This window comes from Canis lupus, chromosome 36 (assembly GCF_011100685.1).
Source record: "Canis lupus familiaris isolate Mischka breed German Shepherd chromosome 36, alternate assembly UU_Cfam_GSD_1.0, whole genome shotgun sequence".
In the NCBI taxonomy this organism is placed as follows: Eukaryota; Metazoa; Chordata; class Mammalia; order Carnivora; family Canidae; genus Canis; species Canis lupus.
In genome coordinates, this window is record NC_049257.1 from 5,840,227 (window position 1) to 5,860,444 (window position 20,218).

A 20,218-nucleotide genomic window follows, 5' to 3' on the forward strand; every position below is an offset into this window, starting at 1 on the left:
GCTTCACTATTAGACAATGTTTTTGATACAAAGATAGCAATGACATTTTCTAAAGTGTTTATAACACAAATATCTTTTTTCAAAAATGCAGGACAAATCATCTGGCTAAATTTTTATTAAACAGGATCAAAATTTTTAAAAATTATTTAATTCTCACTGACCATTAAGGAACTAGAGGGTATTATATTGAGTAAAATAAGTCAATCAAAGATGAACAATCACCATGTGGTTTCACACATACATGGAATATAATAAATAGTGAAAAAGATTATAAGGGAAAGGAGGGGAACTGAGTGAAAAATTAAAGAGAGAGAGATAAACCATGAGAGTCTCCTAACTCTGGGAAACAAAGGATTGGGGGGGGGGGGGAGGATGAGGGCAATGAGGAGGGCACTTGATGGGATGAACACTGGGTGTTATACTATATGTTGACAAATTGAAATTAAATTTAAAAAATCTAAAAAAGAGAAAGAGAAAAAAGAATATGCTCTAAAAAAAAAGTAAAAGTAACAAGTAAAAAGTAAACAAGTATTTTTTTTAAGATTTTATTTTTAAGTAATCTCTACACCCAATGTGGGGCTCAAATTCACAACCCTGAGATCAAAAGTTACATACTTTGCCATCTAAGCTAGCCAGGCGCCCCACCCTCTTTTTCCTAAAGATTAAGTATAAGTATCTTCTAAAAGCCAAACTCCATGGGTTATATGAGAACAACATAATTAGACAGTCGTTTAAGTAATTATATTTAACATTCATAACTATTGTACTTCTATGCACAAGGCATTGAGCTAGATGCCATGGTAATACAGAGAAGTACAAGACGTATTACCTATCCTCAAATGGCATAAAAACTAGTCAGGGCAACAAGATATACATGAACAAAGAAAATAACCATTTTGGAAAGATATCAAGTAATATAAAATTTGTATAAATTTTGAGGGATCCCTGGGTGGCGCAGCGGTTTGGCGCCTGCCTTTGGCCCAGGGCGCGATCCTGGAGACCCGGGATCGAATCCCACATCGGGCTCCTGGTGCGTGGAGCCTGCTTCTCCCTCTGCCTGTGTCTCTGCCTCTCTCTCTTTCTCTCTGTGTGACTATCATAAATAAATAAAAATTAAAAAAAAAATTTTGAGCATTACAAAAATTCAAGGAAAGAAGTTTATTGTGGATGTAGGAAGTCAGGAAATGTTTTGTGAGGTTAGTAGGACAAAAGAGTCTTTCAAAGATGGCTAATACTTCTTTTGAGTCATAATCTGAGTGTTTAACATGTGTCAATATTCAGATTGATCGAGAAGAGAAGGATAGACATTCCAAGAAAGGATATATACAATAACATATAGAAGCAGGGACATATATTATAAATATCCCTTTTCCTCAATTAAATTTATTCTTTAGCTAGGAGATATTGCTAATATAAATAGAAGTGCTATAACCATAAAAACATTTTCTTCATCTCTAACTCCACTTGAAAATTTTCTCTAAAGTGTGTTACACTCTTTAGGTTTCTTTTATTTTAAAGATTTTATTGATTTATTCATGAGAGACACAAAGAGAGAGAGTCAGAGACATAGGCGGAGGGAGAAGCAGGCTCCCTGCAGGGAGCCCAATGTGGGACTCGATCCCAGGACCCTGGGATCACACCCTGAGCCAAAGGCAGATGCTCAACCACTGAGCCACCCAGGTGCCCCCTTTTTAGGCTTTTTAAGTAGATACTTTTTAAGTAGACTATTATCCATGTAACCTTTTTTTTATAATACTGATTAATTATAATTTAACCTTTTGATTGCATGTAGTATGTATGATCAGTACATATGAGTGTATATTACATAGGCATAACTAGATATATAGATATATATTTTTATATGCCTATAAACATAGCACATAGTAGAAAAGGGATAGGACCCAAATTTAAAATTAATTCTTACTCTCAAACTCAAGAGAATGTATGGAATATCTGTAATGTATAGCTGAAAAATATAAATCTGCATTTCAAAAAATTTGCCGGTGACTCAAAGCTAGAGTAAACTTAATTTTAAAGTAATTTCTTATGTTTTAATAAAATAATTGCTTTTGTTCACCTCTTTCCTCTACTGAACATTCCCCCATACTTTAATATAAATACTTTTCATCTTTTCAGTTTTAAGCTTTTCAACTAATTGCAATGGAATATGAGGATAATCCCGTTTCAGTCTTTATTGTTATATTATTTTCTTTTTTTAGAGAAAGATTACCAATTTGTAAATTTCAGATAATCCAGTGGAGGCAATTAAATCCAGTTTGAATTTAGCAGCTAGAAGAGGAATTTGCAGTGTGTCTTCAACTATTCAGAGCTTTCTAACAGGCTTCCAAAATTTATTACACTTCCCAACTGCTGAATTTCTAAACCACAAGTCTAGGTAATTGCCATATACAGTATAATTAAAGTCAGATGGGTAAAATCCAGAGGAGGTTAAATTTGCTTCCTTGTTACTTACTTGGATGTGACTTGATTTCTTTCAAATATCTTCACAAATTTAATTGAGCCTAAGGAATTTGTGCACATTTTTGTGTTTCCCTAAAGTAAGGCTTAGATAGTCTATCTTCTTTTTACAATCAACAGTACAACCAGGAATATGGTCAAAGGTCATCTGTCACCTCCATTTGCTCTATAGTAGCTCCCACTGAAAGCCTCTTTAGAGATCTGTCTCTAACCTTTCCACACAGTCCTCGTTTAGCTCCACCTCTGCTCATTAGAAACCTCTGCTGTCAAGCTCATTTCTTCTGCCTCCTTGGTGGCATGTCTAAAAAATAGTTTCCTAGAAAACACAATTTGCCCCATTGTCCAAAATTTTTAGTCTTCACTACTTTCTGAGATTGAACCTCATTTCAACCCAGACATTTATAGCTTTTCGCTTCCAATTCAAAATTCATTAGTGTGTTATATAGAAAATAGTAGCTACTTGTGTTTTTTCTGTGTGTGGTAGGAGGCGGAAAATATTTCCTCAGTTGTAACTTATTCCTGGTTTGACCTGGTTTATCCACAGGCAGATAAAGAAGAAATTGAAAATCACTTTAATCATTGCACACCTCTAATGTGGATTTAGAAAATTTGAGGGAAAAAATGGATCATAACTGGAGAATTAAATCAAATGAAAAATTTCTCTCTATATAAATTTTTCTACTACAAGCACTAAGTGTATGGTTTTAGGGTATTAGGTTAAGAAGACATTGCACGAAAGGTTAATATGTGTATCTGTGTTAAAATTCCTCCTCTCAATCAAATTTCCTGCTGCATCTGGTTTCTAAGGAAAACAGTATCTCAGCTACAAACCCCAATAAATACTATTTGATGAGGGTGCTTAGTCTGCAAAGCCTTAGATTTATATCGAAATCCATTCATGCTACATCACAGGAGGTAGTACACACAGCAGCAACAGCATTGCAAACAAGGCTTTCTCCTTTAATCCTAAAACTATTTTTGTTCTACAATGGCTTTCCCTGGTGGGCTGCCATTAAGAGTTGCAAAGATCTTAGAGCCGTAATGACTTTGTGCACCATGAATCCTTTCATTGAAATACAAATAGAGATGGGGAACTTAGATTGTGAGAAGTACAGCAGTAATCTGATTTAACTACTTGGCATGCAATACACAATTTGGGCAATGGACATCTGAGAAAGGTCAATTCCTGCAATAAAAAGGTAAGTAAAGCCTTCAAGGGGTAAGCTTTACAATCATTTTCTGATGTAAATGGATTTTGCCTCCTTCCTCCCTTTCAAGCCATGGTTATGATATTGGTTTTAGGCATACATTGTCTAAGTATGGTGTGGGCAAACGATCTCTTGATTAAAGGAGACAACATAGTCTGTATCACCTGCTGGGTTAAGAGTACAAATGAAATATGGCTCCTATGAATGAAAGGATTAGGGTGATTTGTTTTTTCCTTTGTGCTTTCTACTTTTTAAATTAAATATATATTACTTTTGTGATCAGGAAAAAAACATTGTTGTACATTCTCTGGAAAATAAACTATATACACGGAATGGAAGAAAATGGGAAAGATTTACATTAAGCACTAACTATGTTTATAACAGATACAGGATTGGAAGTGATTTTAATTTTATTTTATTTTATTATTATTTTTTTTAATTTTAATTTTTTATTTTTTTAAAGATTTTATTTATTTATTCAGGCGAGACATAGAGAGGCAGAGACACAGGCAGAGGGAGAAGCAGGCTCCATGCAGGAAGCCCGATGCGGGACTTGATCCTGGGACTCTGGGATCACGCCCTGAGCCAAAGGCAGATGCTCAACCACTGAGCCACCCAGGCATCCCGACTTTTATTTTTTCCATTAACACTCTTTATATTCCCCAAATCTTACATAATGAACTTGTGTTAATTTCTTAATTGAAAGGAAACTCAGCAAGTGTGATCAGAAACAAGGAAACAAATCAAGAAAAATTCCTTAATTACCTCTCACACTTCAGTTTTATTTTTTAGTGTAATCTATTCTGTATATGGAAGCTCTTAATGATCATTTATATCACTTATGATATTTCATTTTCCATCATTTGATTCCTACAAATATCTACAACCTCATTGCTTAGTACTTATCAATGCCTCCTTGTTCAAAATAAAGGTTTCTAACCTCTTATTGGTTAGAAAATCCACTTTGTTTATGTCAGTATTTTACTTAAAAATACTTTGGTCTAGACAGTATGATATTGTGTGTGTCAAACTTGAGAGCTAAGCACCAGTAAGTTGCCCTGCTCAAAATTCTCACTTCAAGGAGGATCAGCAGAGTATTAGAGTATGTTCCAAAGGCAGCCACCACAAAGATGTCTGTTATCCAAAGCCATACCTGAGGTTTTGGTTATTAGCAGAGTGAATATCAGAAATAGGTGTTTATCAGCAAAATTAGAAGCGTGTTAATCAGCATGATATTAGAAATGGGCTCTCAATGCTGAAATTGAAATTACTTAAGATATGAGGAATAGCTAAAATATTTAGAGACACTCTCACCTTTCATGAAAGGTTATTACTTTCTGGTGAGACTGGTACCCAGTACTATTAGAAATGGATCTGGGGCTTGATCTCTAAATCAACCCATGTCTAGTCATTGGGTCAGATGATTGGAACTACCTGATGCCAACTATAATAGGAACAGAATCCCGCCTCAGGAATACTGTCAAATCTACCTCAAATGACCCTTCCTTGCAAGATGGTGGCTCGAACACCTAGGACAGACTGCTGGGATGTTGGAAACCTATGAAACAGATTGTCTGAAATAAGTTTTGTGCTTGTTTCAATGAATGTTTGTTTAATAAATGTTTGTACATGTGGAAAGATTTGGTCTGAGTTTTGCATTCATTATAATCTCCTCCCAAGGTTGTGGGGAGTATCTAAGAAACACTAACCTCAAAAGGAAATTAAGAGTTTGTATATCCAAATTAACTCAGGTTAGTGTGCAATAAAAATCTTGTATAATAATTTCTAGTGCTAGAAAATAAAGTTCAGAATGTCTGAACTTCTACAATAGATGCTTAATAAATGAATATTTATGGAACACATGTACTGTATTTTGCCTCAGGTTTCCAGCACATTGTAGTGAAATTTCCCTTTCCTTAATGAGAAAAACACAATAGTAGGTATATTAATGGAAATCTGGAAAGTGTGGAAAAATGTTTAAACATTTCAAAAATTACTCAAAATCTTAACTTTCAGAGGTAACAATGATTATCTTTCTTTGATGTATTTTTGTAATCTACTTTTAAATGTAAATAGTATATTTTTTATTTTTTCATGATTTGCTTTTTCTCCCACTAAATATACTGTAATTGTTTGCATGGAATAATATTCTTTTTTAAAAAGAAAATCTTAATGTACAGGCTATAAATTCCAAACAAAGATCAACAATAATTGGGGCACCTGGGCAGCTCAGTTAATTAAAATACAAATTCTTGTTAAAGGAAAAATAAAAGTGTAGTTCAACCAATAGCCATATCACATTTAAGGATTAAACATTAAAAGCATTTTTGTAAAAGTCAGAAAAAGGTAAATATCCCTATTATCATATTGTCAATCTTTTTTTTTAAAGTTTATTTATTTGAGAGAGGGAGAGGCGAGAGTACGAACCAGGTGAGAGGCAGAAGCAGAAAAAGACTCCCCACCGAGCAGGGGGCCCAATATGGGGTTCAATCCCATGACCTGAACCTAAGGGAAACACTTAATGCACTGAGCCACCCAAGTGACCCCTGAAGTCACTTCTAATATTACATCTGTCATGTTTGTTTTGTTTTACTTAATATCTCATTGGTGTCTAAGTTAGCATATACTGATCCAACATTTTTTCATCATTGAGTGTTGGGATCTGGGTAGTCATAAGAGATGAATTTGGATCTGTTCTAAGGACGAATTTTAAAAAGAATGATATTTGGGGCACCTAGTTGGCATTTGGGGATTGTAATAGTACTACTTCATAGGTTGTTGTAAGGATTAAATGAGCTAATAGAAAACATTCAGTACATTATCTGGCACATAATAAGGACTGTATCAGTGTTTGTTATTCTATCACTTATTAGTATTTTCTTTTTCAGGTCTAGTCAAGAGGTTGGTCTGTAATTCTTTGTGCTTTTGTTGATAGGCTTTGATATCAGGATTAGACTAGTTTGTGAAATAAACCAGATGTCTATATCAGTTTCTATGTAATGGAATGCAAGCTCTTGCTTGTATCACTGAAATACAAGGTAATGATTTCTTCTTTAAAATGTGAAGAAAGTCACATATATAACCATGTTATATTTCCTATCTCTTTTTTGGAAGAAATTCCTTGTCAATTTTTTCCATTTCTTTCATGGCTATTAAATTACTGGGTTTCCACTTATCAAATCAATTGTATACCAATTTACATTTCCCTAAAAAGTATTAATTTTAACAACTTCATTTGTAACAGCATGAAATTATGCATAGTATTCTTACCAATTAAAAAATTTCTTCATGAAATAGGTTTTATAATTCCTAAGGCTTCATTTTTTAAAGATTTTATTTATTTGTTTGATAGAGAGAGTGAGCAAGAGAGAACACATGCTGCGGGGAGAGGCAGAGGAAGATGGAGAAGCAGAGTCCCTGATGAGCAGGGAGTCTGATGTGGGACTTGATTCCAGGACTCTAGAATCATGTCTTGAGCCAAAGGCAGATGCTTAACCGAATGAGCCACCCAGGTGCCCCACTAAGGCTTCATTTTAAGTATCTTTATATAAAAATCTTTATTAGGTTCTTTCTTATGGTTTCCTTGTATTTGTGTCATTATTTTTGTTTAATAATTAAAGCTATTAAAGCTATTAATGTACCTCCAACTATAGCTTTGGCTAGATCCCATGAATTTCAGAGTGAGTATTGTTATTACCATCTCTACAGTTTTATTTGCCAAAACAGTTACTCAAAAACATTGAATTTATAAGTTTAACTTCACTTTTTATATACCTGTATAATAACACCACTTTGGAATTTTAGATTTTATTTTTAGCCTAATAGATCAATTACTGTAAGTGACACAGGCAAAGAGCTTGAAGAGAAAATAAATATAGACTTTGTAATGTATGAACAAGGAGAATATTGTTAAACCATCTTAATTATACTATTCGTATATTCTACATTATTTTCTTTTGTCTGTTTTACTTGCTGATAAGACAAGTGTTAAAGGTTCCCACTATTGTTACTTATTGAAATATTTCACTAATATAATTAATATTTTTGCTTCATATATTTTGATGCTATTATTTTAAAATATGTAATGGCTCTTGACTATTATAAATTCATTGTAGATTGTACCTTTACTCAATATGAAACAGATCTCATTTCCCCATTTGGTGAATTTTTACTTCAATTGTATTTTATCTAATATCAATATTGTGATTCTAGCTTTTTGTTCACATTTACACAATATAATTTAGCTCATTCTTTTAATATTCTCATTTTAGTTACTGTATTGCTTGTGATTATTAACTCAATTACTATTTAGGTTAGTATGGGACAAAAACAAAGGTAAAGTGGATAAAGGAGTAATAAATTAGAGACCACCACAAATTAGAGAATGATGCCCTATCTTGGTGGGCCACTGTCTCCTCAGGACTGCTACAATATGAAAAATGTGTCCTGTTGTTTCAATTCTTTTTTTTTTTTTTTTTATTCCTGAGAGACACAGAGAGAGAGGCAGAGACACAGGCAGAGGGAGAAGCAGGCTCCATGCAAGGAGCCGGATGTGGGACTCGATCCGGGGTCTCCAGGATCACACCCTGGGCTGAAGGCGGTGCTAAACCGCTGAGCCACCCGGGCTGCCCTCTTGTTTCAATTTTTAAAGAAGCATTAAAAATATGGGTTCTTATCAAAATTTCTCAACTTGTGAAACACTTTATAGCTTCTTTCTTCTAGGAAAAGAACGTCATACTCTTTGAGCTGGACAGGCACTAATTGGCAAGATTTGTCTTTCAATAGCATATAGCTGAATTTCATTATTGAAGAAATTTGCAGACTTCGAATTAAACATAACTGGAAATAGATAAATTTGGTCTTCTGCCATCTTGCTTTACACTGGATTCCATGTTTTTTATTTTATTTCTTCATAATTTACTATATAAACCTTTCCTTCCCCCATTACATATTCAGTAGATGAACATACTGTTTTAAAATGTACATAATCTGTGTTTCTAAATATGACTTCTAGGCAAATGAGGAATTTATTTTACTTTCATTTCTGAAAACCATTTCATCTCTTTATATCCCAGTTTTAATTTATAAACAGAGTTTAACACCTGGTCTTATTAAAATATTCTCATGTTTCTTTTTTCAGGATTTAGGATAACTTCTTTCTATTTTTATCGTTACATATACATATTGCATTATTTAGACTGGGGATGTTTTTATATTATATATTCTTATTTCCAATTCTTTTAAAATAAACTACCTATTCAGGTGTTCTTGATTTTTAATTCATCTCTCAACTGGAACGTGTCTTTGAATTTTTTTCAAGTGAGTTCTAAGATTACATCAATTATAATTTTCACAAATGAAAAGCAATGTAATTGAGAACTAAAATTAATATATTGTGGGCAGCCCCGGGAGGCTCAGAGGTTTGGCGCCACTTCAGCTCTGGGCTGATCCTGGAGACCCAGGATCAAGTCCCACGTCAGGCTCCCTGCATGGAGCCTGCTTCTCCCTCTGCCTGTGTCTCTGCCTCTCTGTCTCTCTCTCTGTGTCGCTCATGAATAAATAAATAAAATGTTTTAAAAAATTAATATATTGTTAACATTTTCCACCTCAAAACTCTTTAGATGTCAGTTTTTAAACATCTTTTTATATTTAATGTCCTAGAGAAGAAGAGCAGTTGAGTTTTGTGTTTTGGTACCTGTTTTTTTGTTTGTTTTGCTGTTTTTCTTTGAGGCTTTTGAGTCAAAATGATAAGGAAAGTATTCACCAGGATATGTCTAAATGGTAATTTCTTTTCCATGATTTTGTCTGGTATACCCTGAATCCTTGATTTGCATATTTTGGTGGTCTTCTTTTCAATTCATAAAAATTGGGGAAGAAAAAAAGAAATTTGTGGACTTGAAGGCCCTCATGATTGCTCTCAAAGCTTCAGAGAAATTTTTCTCCTATGATAGCATCACCTGGTCCACATTTCTCCACATTGGACATCAGGAAAATCATCCAAGAATCCTTCCACCGTAACATCAAAATCACAATGGCTAATTGATTCTTTGTAGCGTCTCTGATTACTTTCCTATTTTCACATTCTTCCTGCCCATTCTCAAAGTAGTTTTCCACAAGAGGGCTGTAATAACTTTCTAATTACTTGCCCTGCATCTACCTACCATCTCTCTCCCCCCATATATATATACACACACACACACACTTGTTGTTGGGTATTTTTTTGTTTGTTTTGTTTTTTAATTTTGCTTATTGACTTAAGATCAAACTCCTTCCCTGGCAAATAAGGATGCTCCAATTTCATATCTAAATCTCATTTTCTAGGTAAGTGGAATGATTCATTTCTCCTTGACTGTATCTGTACACTCTGGTCTCAGTACCTTTGCTAATTTTCTGTTTTCTCTGGCTCCTTCTCCTAGTCTTACCTTTCAAAATACTACCTTACCTTCTAAGAACCATCCTTCTTCATAACATTTTTCCCAGTTATACCTTCCAAAGTATTCATCTGTCTTTAGAATTCCCATGGTCCCTCCTTACCTTTGTTCTAGATTTTTACCATACTTTTTCTTATCCCCATTGTTGGAGTTTATTATGCTACATAAAGGAGGGTGATTCTATCTCCCTCATCTTCAAATTATTCATAGTGTCTTGCGCATAAAAATATTTGATATTGACAGACTGCCAAGCACTGAATGACCCTTTAGAAAATAAACATGTCAATTCTGAGTACCTGGAGAGCATCAGATTCAGCACAGAAGATCTCATCCTCAAAGTATTACCTGAACTGGTCCATGAGGAAGTGAAGAAATCCCTTTATTTCCTCCATCTGAGTGAAGCTGGGAAGGTGTCCTCCAAGAGCTCGGCAGAACCTCTCAGCTTCCTCCCAGTTCCTTTTTCTTACGATTCTTTCTATATTAAACAGCTTAACAAAACACAATGTTAATCTCTTTTCTGGCATGATCATAAAATAGTCATAATTTCCAAGTCTATTACGTATAAAAAGTGTAGGTTTTTAATTAAGTTTTTGAATTTTAATTCAAATAGAATTAACACACAGTGTTCTACTAGTTTCAGGTGAACAATACAGTGAGTAAGCAGTTCAGTACATCACTCAGTGCTTATCGCAAATGCACTCCTTAATCTCCATCACCTATTTCACCCACTGTGCCCCTACCACCTCCCCTCTGGTAACCATCAGTTTGTTCTCTATAGTTAAAAGTCTGGTTTTGGGTTGTCTCTTTTTTTTCCCCTTGTTCATTTATTTTGTTTCTTTGATTCAAATGTGTAGGCTTCTGAAATGGATTCTTATAGGTGTGAAAATAACAGGAAAATGTTCTTATTTTTACCTGTCAGTCAGAGAAGGACAATCATTATATGGTTTCACACATACAGGGAATATAAGAAATAGTGAAAGGGATTATAGGGGAAAGGAGAGAAAATAGTGGGAAAAATTAGAGGGTGACAAACCAAGAGACTCCTCACTCTGGGAAATGAACAACGGATACTGGAAGGGGAGGCAGGTGGGGGGATGGGGTGACTGGGTGATGGGCACTGAGCGGGGGCACTTGACAGGATGAGCACGGGGTGTCATACTATATGCATATGGCAAATCAAACTTCAATTAAAATATATATATATAAATTTAAAAAAAACATATACTGGGATACAACCAAGACCTGCTGGAAGTGTCAACTAAAGGCCAGCTACTGCTGTCAGATGGATGACCTTCCTTAGTCAGGATGGGAAACTGCTCCAACAAGACACCACATTCTCCTGCATTCCTAGGACCAGTAGGTAAGGCTATAAAGGATACATATGAATACTTTGGGAGTAGACTTCTGCAGAGAAATATGCTAAAAACATAATTATGAACATAGCACAATGAAACCTATACAAGTACAGGCCTGTTTTCTGATGAGGATGAATGAAATGGCAGATTGCCCTGCTAACATGAATAGAAGGTACAAAGCAAAACTTGCCATCTTTGGTTTGTGATGACTAATTTTTTTTCAAAAAAGGAACAGAAGGAGATTGAATTAATCTTCAGTTCCCTGTGATACAATTTTACGTTTTTGCCATGACCTCCTGGTGGGTAAAGTGTACTTCCCTATACCTATATTTGGGCTCAGGCCATGTGACTTGCTGCAATCAATGGCATGTTGTGGAGGTAAAGTGAATAGAGACCTGAAATGTGCTTAAATGGTTAGGCTTGCCTCTTAGGCTTTAACAATTGACTGTAAGAACAAGCCCCTAAAAACTATTGCCCCTTCAGCCTGAGACCCAGATCAAGGTAGCACATCCCAACTCATAGCCTGGAGCCCAGCACAGCTGACCCACTGTTGAAAGCAGAGCTCACCATTCAAGCCTGAACTAAAACAATCCCTATTTGACCCAGAGATCTGTGGACATGAGACTAAATGTTTGTTGTTATAGTCACTGAATTTTACGATACTACGTAATGGTTTCTTTTTGGGAACAGCTGACTGATACAGGCCCTAAAATGATTTTTTTAAATTATAAGAAGTGATAGAATTCTCCATTGGACAAGGATTAGAAGGATATGAGAATCATAAGCAAAGTGTCAGCATGGCATGTAGCTTACTTAATGTCTCAGGGCAAAAGAACACTAGGAAAGAGCCAGTTCTGGCTGTAGGCCTGCTTTTTTGGGTAGGACATGAATTCAGATGGGGATAAGCTCTCTCATGACAAAGGCATGAGTGATGCTCCCAAACACCTTGGTAGGTTACATATGTGCCTGAGGAGGAGCATAATTTCTACTACAAGTATGTGGACTAGGATAGTAGAAAGATAACCTCATTAAGGAATTGAATGAGAATGTTACTTTACCTTATAACAAGAAAGACCTGAGGGGAAACTATACCAGCCTTCAGGACAAGGGTCTTCAGGCTTGGGGACTACTTCTTCAGGCTCAACGGGCCCACTTATTTTCTTGCAAATTGAAAGTGCTCTGAACTTCCTGCAGTCTTTCACCTCCCACTTTCCAAGAGAATTTCCAGTAGCCATAGCCACACATCCACCTCGGGAAGCTGGGGTTGAATCAGAAAGTTTAATTAAACATTACATTTGAACATTAAAGTCCAAACATTTTTCTAGTGTCCTTATCCTTTATTTGGGCCAAGGTCTGGAGAAAGGATATAAAAGATAATGGTAGAAAGGAATGTGTTATAATAATGATGATGATAATGACAATGATGGTAATAAAGATCAGTGTTTATTACTCCCCTGGTACTATTCTAACAGGATTAAATGAATCAGTCCTTACAACAAACCTCTGGAGTGGATTCTATTGCCATATCAAGGTACAGTGAGGATTAGTGACTTGTTCAAGGTCACATGTTAGTAAGTGGTTGATCCAGAACTAGAATCTAGGTGGTCTGCATATGGAGGTGCACCCTAAATCACTAAGCTGCTCAGCATACCCTAAGGGATTCATACTAGCTTAATGAATTTGAAAAGTTTTTCAGCAATTTAGTAACCCTCGAAACAAGACTCTTTCAGATTCAGATCCAAAGGAATAGGGGGTACAATATTGAAGGAGATATATGGTAACATACATTTGTTTTCCGTCTATTTTATGGCAGCCAGAATTTATTTATTCACAACATTAAGAGATTGTTTGTATTATCAGATCCATTTCTCAGATGAAGAGTAAGTGACTTGCGACAGCAATAGCTAATGAGTAGTGGAGTCAACACTTGAACCCAGATTTGTCTGACAAAGTGCCATGCTCCTTTTTATATTATACCACGCTGCTTGAAGTGGGTAGAAGACAAGAAGAACATAAGTTGGAAAATAATGACGACTTCTATTTCACCAAACAAACATTGTCTCATGTCTCATACCTGGACAGCAATTAGAACAAGGGACTGGGAGAAAAAATGCTGTGTTGTCCTCGATGGGTGTCCTATTTTTCCCCTGTTCTGCCCCCTACCCAAGTCTTGTCCATGATGGACCAAGCTGGCTGAAGTTGGGAGTAATTATAGTAAAGAGAGATTAATAGTAGTCTTTCTGGCTATAGGACTGAGAGAATAGCCATTGTGGCTATTTCCTGAGCTCTTCTCCAACCACTGAAGGTTATCTATGAAGAATATGACATTGACTGTAAGAAATCTGAATGTCTATAAAAGAAATCCCATGTTTTATATATTAGAACATTATAATCTAAAGTGAGATTTCACCAAGATAAGCACCTGTATCCTCCATCTTCTATAAGTAAAAAGATGACCTTGTTATCAATACCATTTACATTTATGGTGGTGACCATCTATTTCAAATTTTGTGGGCATTCTCTATTTCAAGTATTGTGTTTCATTATACACTCATATGTTCCAGTAACTGGGTTTTAAAAAGTGGTCTTTGTGATCACATCGTACAAAAACAAGAAAATATAAATAATCCAAAGAAACAAAAATTGAATGCTTTATAGCTCCAGTCTTATAGAAAACCAAAATCCTCTATAAAGCACTGGATTAGGAATCAGGGATCTGAATTTTAGCAATCCAATAACCAGGTAACATTTGTTAAGTAAATCACCTTCTGAGACTCTATCTTCTCAACTCTGAAATCAGAAGGGATATCTGAGGTCCTTTCTGGTTCAAAATGGTTCTGATTCTATGGCTAAATATGGTCAATACTTTGAGCTGGTTAAAGAAGGATGAACTAACTTTCAGAATGAATAATACCTACAATATTGCCTCCTTAATTCTCATCCATTCGGAATAATAGAAATAAACACATTCGATTTTGGAGAAATTTGGAGAAAGAAGAAGCAAAGAGATGAAAATGTAAAGCACTTCAAAATGAAGCTTCTAGATTCTGTTTGAGACTTACATAGAAAAGATTTAAAAAAAAAACTTGCACTGATGGTTCTAGCTTTGTGCCATTATAGGTGGTTTCTGAGAACTGAGTTTTTTAGCTCCCTTTTTGGGGTTATTCCTAAGGATTTAATAAGGAAGACATAGTCACTGCTTCTATCTATGGTTCCATTGATAGACTCTCATCCTGAAGATTATAATTTTCCTCACATTTCAAAGCTAAGTGAAGACAACATCTGGAAGGTATACTGCATTTCACAAATCATCATATTCCACTACTTTCAAGACTAAGGCACTCACCTGGCTCAAGAAAATTCCAGTTGGAAAAAGTTACAGCTTGCTTTACTCCACCAACACCTGTCCAACTATACTCTCCATGTGAATCCATATCTCTCAGGCCAGTCCAGAAGTATTTTCCTGGAGATTTAGTATACTTTTTAATCATATCATTCAGGTATTCTTGCTCAAATCTGCAAAACAAGGGTTAAGTTAGTAGGTGTTTTAACAATGATGGAATACTATATAAATTGAAGATGTACCTTTTTTCTTAGAAAGCTTATTTAGCAAAACTAACCCAGATTTAAAAGTTCACCAGCACATGTTTACTAATGGTCATACCTGCTAGTTATAGTCAGGTTGCAGTTGGTTCCAAAAGGGACCTCATCTTTGTAAATCTTGTAACAGGTTTCTCCATGTCTTTTCCAGCCCTAAATCAGAGGAGATACATCAATTAATGTCTCTCCTCTAACAAGAAAGATTCTGTTACACTGGTAACATTTCACACTTAGAGAAATTAAGGACATAGCCAGTAAATCCATACAGATGATGAAGGTGGGATACAACTTCATAGATAACTCCTACAGGACTGTGAGCCTGTGTCAGATGGAAGGTGTGTCTTATTTCTCTTTACCTCCAAGGCCTAGCTCCTCATAAGACTATAATATTGTTGGTTGAACTATTTTTGAACAGGAAAAAAATAATTGGAGGAAGTAAAGGTATCAGCATTAAGGATTACAATCACATACTTTTTTAATAAAAATCATGAATAGGTAACTTTTTCCTATAAAATTTTTTCTTATTGTAAGAATGCCAATATGTTATGATTCACTGCCCTCTGATTTGCTCTAACATAAGTGAACAGAAGGTATAGTCATTTCTTCTACTTTCCAGGTCTGAATTGTTTCAGTCTCAACTACCACCTTCAATCAAGAAGGTGTAACGCTGCTTAGGAAAACTTATACAGGGATTTTACATACCTCATCTGGAGGACACATCTTATCAGATGTTGTATCGTTCATTTTTTCTCCCTTTTTCTTGCATACATATTTAAGTTTCTCTTCACATGACTGGACTTTCCACTGACCTAGCTTTTTAAAAATAGAAAAAAAAATTTCCCACAGAGAAATTATTTGCCATATATTTAGAGTTGAACTCTAACTTATTTTAAATCAAGATGGGTTCTTCTCACAAAACTGTGAGCAAGGGGCAGGGCAAGGAGGAAGAAGAAGGAAAAAGAAAATGACTATAAATGAAAGACTACATCTGGGGACATACTCCTAGAAAATGCCACCCAGTAGGCCTGCAAGGTTGTGGCTCACAGTTTGTTATTTCAACACCACCTCCAGATCATAGTGGAAATGATTCTATTTTCTTGTTAGAGTAACAGTAAAACCATCAAGGACTTTTAGTACAGAAGTTGAAGAAAGAAGAACTCAGCCTACACACAGTCACCAGTGTTCTAGTCTTCTTTCATATGACATGGCCTAAGTTTGCCCTTTGGCTAAAAACTTTGGATATGTCAACCAACCATGCTGTCTTAGTCTCTTATATATATCTCTTTATATATATATAGATAGTATATATATATATATATATATATATATATAAACACCTACTAACTTATATCTCTCCCCTATCTACTCTTTTCTCTTCCCTCTCCCCTCTCCCTTCCCTCCCTCTCCCTCCCCTCTCTCTCCTCTCCCATCTCCTTTCCACCCTCTCCTCTCTCTCTTTCTCTACTCTCCCCCTCCTGGTCGTTCTCCCCGCTCCTGCTCCCCCCCCTCCTTCCCCCCTCCCCCGTTCCTTCCCCTCTACTTCCGCCTCGCCTTCCCCTCCTCCCTTTCCAATAGCTACTCGCCTATCTTTGCTTCCGTCACCCTGCTTCTTTCAAATTACATTTCCAAAAGGTAAATTGTGATAAGGGTCAGTTTTGAACACTGGAATGCTATCTAGGTATGCTATCAGTTTATTCTTGCCTATGGGATCTCTATCTTTGACACTCTACCAAAGACATCTTAAATATCTTTTTAAATAGAGCACGAAATGTGACACCCTTCTAAATTTATCTTTGACACCTTCTAAATACCTCTTTAATCTTGAAACACTCCTAAATACACATATCATTTATTACTTCCATTTACCTCTCTCTAGAAGTTTGGGTGACAACAAGCCTCCAGGAGTCCCCAGGAAAGCAGTACAAACAAAATATAGAGATGCACATGTCTTTTCTCTCAAATAGAGCCTATTTTGGACTCTTAAGTAAAGCATGTTTAATAAATAAGTATTCTACAGAAGAAAGATGTTTTCTGAAAAAAACATTAGACCTAATTTTTAATTAATTTATTTACTAAGTAGTCTCTATCCTCAATGTGGGGCTTGAACTCACAAACTGGAGATCACGAGTCACATGCTCCCCTGACTGAGCCAGCCAGCTGCCCTTAGACCTTTTTTTTTTTTTTTTGAGACCTTATTTTTAAATAAAAATAGTTTTTCACTTCTCAAAGTAATATAAAAATTTAAACATGAATTAAGAAGATGGGATTTTTCCCTTAAGTTGTGGCTGTATGTTAAATATCATATTGACGGTCCAGAGAGAAAGCAGCTTATTAGAATCAATCTGGCATAAAAATTGAGTTCTAACAGGATTTCCTTTATGTGTTTCAGACCAGACCAGATACTCTCAGACAGGAAGTGGATTGCTCATTTAGTCATTGTGTTATTTACCTATTTTTTTTTCCAGTAGCTTCTGGAAAGACAATCTATAGGGCTCTTACCTTTATTTTCTTTTCCAGCCCAAACACAATATCTCAACCAAAGTCATCTTACTATTATTATTTGGTATACAATAAGAATATAAATAAGCCACAGGAGGTTTCCTACCTTTCCTAAATAGGAAACGCAGTTGGGAGTCTTATTGTAGGGAACATTTGGCTCATTCTTATTCCAATATGTTAGAGTAACTTCTGTACCATCAGACCACTGAAATAAAGTTGGTACATTTTTGTTCTTAAGACCTATCCATATTTCTTCTTTGGCATCTAAAAGAAAAATATTTTATTGCTTTTACTCAATTACATACCTCATTATGTACATTGTTACTGATTTTTACATTCTGATAATGGGGTTTTAGGAGTCTCAGTGGTATTTGTAATTAATCTATGAAAACATTGCTCATTTAGGCAGTCCAGAGGTTGAGTGCTTTTCAGAGTACGTATATAGGCAGAGTACATAGTGGAACAACCATGCTATGATCTATAGGTTAAGTGTTCCCTATCTAGTTTAGATAAACCTTGCTTTATGGGGTAGACAGGTTTCCTCTGCTCTTTCTGCCACTTCACTTTTACGAAAGACATATGTACCTGTTTTCACTAAGTGAAAGAAATCTGAAGAGGATTTAGCTTTTATTAAATGGTGTTTACTTCTTAGTTTTATGCCATTTTGGTTTATGAAAGATTTCATAAGAACAATCTACTTTTGGATAGCAGGGGAAACCTATAATGAAATTCTACAAATCGAGTCAGAATGGGATTGACGTCCATCCCTACCCTTGGATGATGCTGCTGCCTTCCCAGGGGAAACAATTAACACCATGCTGACATAGAAGAGGTGTTTATTATTAGTTATTACTATTAGTGAATCCTAGGAGGAGGATATAATACTGCCTGTCTAGCTTATTTTTGTTCTTCAGTCTTTAGTTTTTAAATAATTACAAAAGTGAAATAATCATGAAATTATCATCACTTAAGCATCTGGAGCAAATTAAATAGCATTTAGCTTATGAGAGGAGGGAAATTATTCAATCACTGGCTATACTGTCAAATTGGTAGCTCTAGCTACATATGCCTATTTGTAAAACAACAAAAATTAAATAAAAGTAAAAATCAGTTCCACAAGCTCACAAGCCACAAATGGCTGGTGGCAGCTATACTGGACAGCACAGATTATAGAACAGCTCCATCATCACAGAAAATTCTATTGGATAGTACTGATCTGTAAGGATCAAATTGTAGGCTTTCATTCCCACTAAGAGTCTAAAAATAGGGGTACCTTAGAATGTTTTAAACCTCTCAAATAGGAAAATTTAAAAACTTACCCCCATTATGGAGTTTTGTGACAACCACCTCCACATCTGCTAAAGAATGAATGCTGATGAGATCGCTGCTCAAGGCTTTGCATTTTGTTTGTGCCTTATCCCAGGAATCACTTTCATTTACCAGCAGATAGCAAAACCCATTATTTGACAGCCAGCCTGCATCACAGTGTGTATCTGAATATGTCCAAACATCTGCAAGAAAAGCAGCTATTTATATTCCAGTAAAGATACATCTATTTTGAATCAAAAACATTCCAAATTCTTCCTTCTTAAATCATCAGGATTCTGGAAAACTAGGGAATGTGATGTCAAAGGGCATAAGGACATGACTTAATGTGGTGCCTCACATTCTACATGGCATCACAAGAGTGATGGGATACAGATAATGATATAACTGCAATGTGATACAAATGTGCTACATGATTGGGCTCCAACTATTTGAGGAGGGAATTCCCTTAGTCCCAATAGATAGAAGAATGGTGTGGGGTAAGTCAGTCACTGACATATCTCTTCCTTGGTATGGGATTTGTTAGGTTTCCCTCTAGTCTCTGACTTTGAGAGGTTATGAAGTCCAGATTCATGTATGGTCATGTATGTCAGATTAGCAAGAGGAGGGGCACCTGGGTGGCTCAGTGGTTGACTATCTGCTATTGGCTCAGGTCATGATTCCGGGGTCCCGCGTCAGGTTCCTCGCAGGGAGCCTGCTTCTTCTTCTTCTGCCTATGTCTCTGCCTCTCTCTCTCTCTCTGTCTCTCATGAATAAATTTAAAAAATCTTAAAAAAAAAGATTGGTAAGGGGATGTGCATTCATGCCTACTGTTGGACAAAGGATAAAGATTTAAGGAATAGAGTAAAACATTTATAAACTCCACATGAAAGGGAGGACAATGATAAAGGGAAAGGGTACAAGACCTCTCTGGATCTCTTCTTTCCTTTCCTTTACTAGATTCACATCCTCATGTAATTAGTGATTCTCTGTTTAGATCATGTTAAAACTCACTCAAATGATGGTCAAGAAATATTGGAGAAAAAGACTGAGGTATACAACCATATAAAATACTTTTAACCTTCTTAATAGAATTAGAAATTAAGTCAATTACTCAGACCTCATGGATTCATAGCTGTTTGGAATGTCCATTTAATGAAAATACAGCAACTTAAAAATATAAACAGTTTGCCCTTTACTTAAAGATAAAATTCAGGTCCAGTTAGCTTCTCACATTTGCAAGATAACTCAATTAATTTTAAGTTTCTGAAATAGAACATGCTATTATTATAATTATTATTATATTTTATGATTATGATAAAGGAACAGAGGAAAAAATACC

At 35.6% G+C, this 20,218-nt stretch overlaps 1 protein-coding gene across 1 annotated transcript in view; it reads right to left on the reverse strand.

The window, feature by feature from the left end:
- The window catches only part of CD302 (CD302 molecule), a 126,747-nt gene that overhangs the window by 80,611 nt on the left and 25,918 nt on the right, over nucleotides 1-20,218 (reverse strand). The window contains 7 exon segments of the mRNA XM_038584628.1: nucleotides 10,463-10,605; nucleotides 12,531-12,730; nucleotides 14,819-14,988; nucleotides 15,137-15,225; nucleotides 15,775-15,885; nucleotides 17,678-17,835; nucleotides 18,891-19,082. Of these exon segments, the coding sequence (XP_038440556.1) occupies nucleotides 10,463-10,605; nucleotides 12,531-12,730; nucleotides 14,819-14,988; nucleotides 15,137-15,225; nucleotides 15,775-15,885; nucleotides 17,678-17,835; nucleotides 18,891-19,082 (1,063 nt within the window).